The sequence below is a fragment of the Corylus avellana genome, chromosome ca7 (genome assembly GCF_901000735.1).
Source record: "Corylus avellana chromosome ca7, CavTom2PMs-1.0".
NCBI classification, from domain to species: domain Eukaryota; kingdom Viridiplantae; phylum Streptophyta; class Magnoliopsida; order Fagales; family Betulaceae; genus Corylus; species Corylus avellana.
The window spans coordinates 7693554-7696973 of NC_081547.1; the positions used below are offsets into that span (position 1 = coordinate 7693554).

Here is a 3420-nt window from a genome sequence, read left to right on the forward strand (position 1 = left end):
AAAAAAATTAAAAAAATACATACATTTTCCTTTGCTTCTTGGTATAGTGCTCGGACACGAGAAGCACCGACACCAACATATATTTCCACAAACTGAGAGGCAGAAATTGAGAAGAAGTTAACCCCTGCCTCTCCAGCCACAGCTTTTGCCAGTAAAGTCTTCCCAACACCAGGGGGGCCACAAAGGAGTATGCCACCTGATTAAGAAACAAATTCTATCTAAAATAAGTCATACGCAAGCCACTGCGAGGGTAAATCTGTTACAACAAAAACAAACTACTTGAGAATTAAAAGATCTTTTGAAGTATGGTATGGTCAAAGACCAAACAGTGATGAAAATAGCACAATATTCAGGTTTGTTTGTGTGTGTAAAAAAGATATATTCCAAAATTGTGTCTATGAGGCTTATATCACCAAGGTCCTTCTGAAGAAGGAAGAATAAAAAGGAAATATGTGGTTAGAGACAACTAAAGAAAGTGTCTGAACAAAGGAAAAAGAGAGAAGCCTAGCTAGCTAATAACAGAGAAGACATCTAAGAAAACATGAAAGTTTGAAATACTAAAATCAGAAGCAGCAGCCCAAAGAAAGAGTCTAAAAGAATAAAATTACTCCCACTTTGATGTCATACACAAACAATAATGTTTCTGCGCTAGCAGGAAGTAAACGATTACTAAATTCAGGTTGGAGAAGCTACAAATATATATGATAGGCACTAGGCAGGCCAAGAGAGAAAAGGAAAAGGTAGATAGCCAACTTATTTGATAAAAAAAAAAATTGCACCACCAGAACCTAGGCGGCAAAAGCACTTGTGCCACTAACCTCAAAATGAAATTAATCTCAAATAAGAATAAGATCATTCATTGATCTCTTGACCAGTTTTAGAACAAGGCAAGAATAAAGTTAGAATATAAGAGATTGTGCAGTAGGGTAGGATAAACGTATATATATACTATGGTTCCTCATTCTACACTCCCTTCCACTCTGCAACTGGTCTATATAAAAAAAATGATTCAATGTGCCTCTGAGTCAACAGGCCCATTAGGAATGGACTGTCAAGGAAATTCTTCTTGTTAAAAGGTAAAGGACTAAAATTGGACATACAAAAGCATCTGTACCCATAAGTCTGCTCTCAACTGTTTTGGATGAAAATCACTCCTCATAACTAGGAGAAAAAGGAGTGATGATTCATCTGATCAAAATATGCCAAACAGACAATGTAATATCATTAAAAGCAGTCCGGTTCAAGCACTTGAAACCAAATAAGCAAAATTTATGAAACAAATGGAAATGCACCAATAATTTCTCCCAAACAAGCATCAGATAAATATTTCTTAGTTGAACTTCAAAAGGCACTAACAGTACCACATTAACTAAGCACCATAGCTTTGGCTGAATCTAACCTGGTATTTTCACTCCTCTCCTCCGATACATTTCCCCGTGCGTGAAAAACTTCACAATCTCCTCAAGCTCAAGCCGTATCTTCCCAAGCCCCGCAACATCCGAAAACTTGACATCCACACCTCTCTCCAAATACTGCGGCAGCCTCTTAGTATGCGCCCTCCTAACACGAGCCCCCGACTTCATAAACTGCATAGCCATCTTCAAATACGGATTGCTCTCACCTTTCCCTTGCTCACCCTCCTCCTCGTCCTCACCTTCACCCTCAAGCCCCTGCATCTCCCTCTCCAACTCCCTCATCTTTTTCCTCTCATCTGCCTCCGCCTTCTGGATCTTCAACCTATCATCATAATCCTTCTTCTGCTTCCTATAACTAAGGACAACCGTCCAGTAGAATATCACGAAGAACACCAATCCCAGTGCAGTGGCAACATTTGAATCCTGTGCCAAACTGCCCCACATATCGGCCATGTTCTGGTAGTTCTCCCTTGACTCCAGCAACGACTTCTGGTGCTGCATCTTCCTCACCTCCCTCTTCCTCCTCTTCTCCTCCTCTTTCTTCTGCACCCTCATCGCCTTCTCCATCATCTCTCTCTCCGTCCTCATCCTCTCCAGGTCCTCCTTCTTGTTCCTCTTCAGCTCCTCCCTAAGCCTCCTCAGCTCCATTGCTCTCTTCGACTCCTTCTTTGGCCTTCTCAGCCCCCGACTCATCAGCCCTATCACGAACTCCGGCGAAATTGCCGCTCCCGCCAGAAACCCCAAGAACGGGGTCGGCACCTCCGGCATCTTCACCGGAGGCGTATACGCGTTGACGCAATGCGACTCGATGTTCAATTCGTCCCAGGAATCCCAGAACCTCTGGTTCCCATCCAACGATGGCAAAACCGTCCTCAGAACCCTAGAATCTTCGAGAACCACCAGGACCGGTTCCGTCCGGTGCCGCAAACTATTACTACTCTGCTTGATTACATGCTTGAGCTTCCCCTCTCTCTTGAATTCCAACAGTTCGGTGTAGGGTATACGGTTAGATATTATTGGGAGTCCCTCCCCCCAGGATTTAAGCTCCTGCGGGGTCAGGGCTTCGGGCCTTTTCGGCCGCGTTTTCTTGGACGAGCGCTTTTGTACGGCGGCGACAGCGGGTTTGGGGAGAGAGGCGGAGATGATCGTGAGCGTTGCAGAGAGGTTGAGGAGATTGAGCTGGGGTTGTTTCTTGGTTTTGTCGTAGTTATCATCATCGTCAGGGGTTGGGGTGTGAATTTGGGAGGAAATTGAGGAGTGGATATGGAATGGTCTTGGAGGTTTAGGGGTTTTGGATAGTGAAGAAGAGAAAGGAAGGAGGCATTGGCAAGCCATGGATGGAGGTTTGTGTTTGAACGTTGAAGGAAAAGGAAGTGTTCTTTAATCTTTATGATGCTACATTGTTAGGTGACGCTGAAGACGGGAGAGTGCGAGTGTGAGTGTGAGTGTGAGTGTGAGAGAGCATTAGTTTATCGAGAGATTGAATACTGCAGCTGGGGAGCTTCTCTGAGTTCCGTGTAAGCTGAAGATAAAGAGAAAAGGGAGAGTGAGTTTCCATGAGATAATAATTTTGAAATTGTAGATTGATAAATTACGAAATTTTAGATTTGAAAGTTGAAACGGTTGATATTTTCATTCGGTTTTTATTTTCTATGATGGAAAAAAAATTGAGACAAAAATTGTCTTTTGATTTCTGAAGAAGAGTATATGCAAAAGTGAAAAAATAATAATGAAAAAAAATAAAAATAAAAAAATTTGAGAGAAAAATTATTTATAGCTGCTTGAATAATATGTCACATTTTTAGTAAGTGATATTTTTCAAGAATTTTAATGCCTAGAAATGGCATAAATTCTATAATTTAAGAATTTACAATTTTAAATAAATTATAGGAGATCCTAATCCGTTTTCGGTAAGTGTTTGTGACTTTATTTGAAATGAAGTCATTTCGAATTCTAAAATTACACCATCCAATTGAAATAAGATCTTTTATTTTTGAAAACTTTA

At 41.2% G+C, this 3420-nt stretch overlaps 1 protein-coding gene across 1 annotated transcript in view; it reads right to left on the reverse strand.

Moving 5' to 3' along the window:
• Positions 1 to 2962, reverse strand: part of LOC132186945 (probable inactive ATP-dependent zinc metalloprotease FTSHI 2, chloroplastic) — a 16348-nt gene extending 13386 nt beyond the window's left edge. The window contains exons 1-2 of the mRNA XM_059601071.1: positions 1400 to 2962; positions 24 to 196 (exon numbers count right to left, since the gene is read on the reverse strand). Of these exons, the coding sequence (XP_059457054.1) occupies positions 24 to 196; positions 1400 to 2750 (1524 nt within the window). The 5' untranslated portion in view covers positions 2751 to 2962. The remainder of the gene's footprint in view (positions 1 to 23; positions 197 to 1399) is intronic.
• Positions 2963 to 3420: the final 458 nt, after the last annotated feature.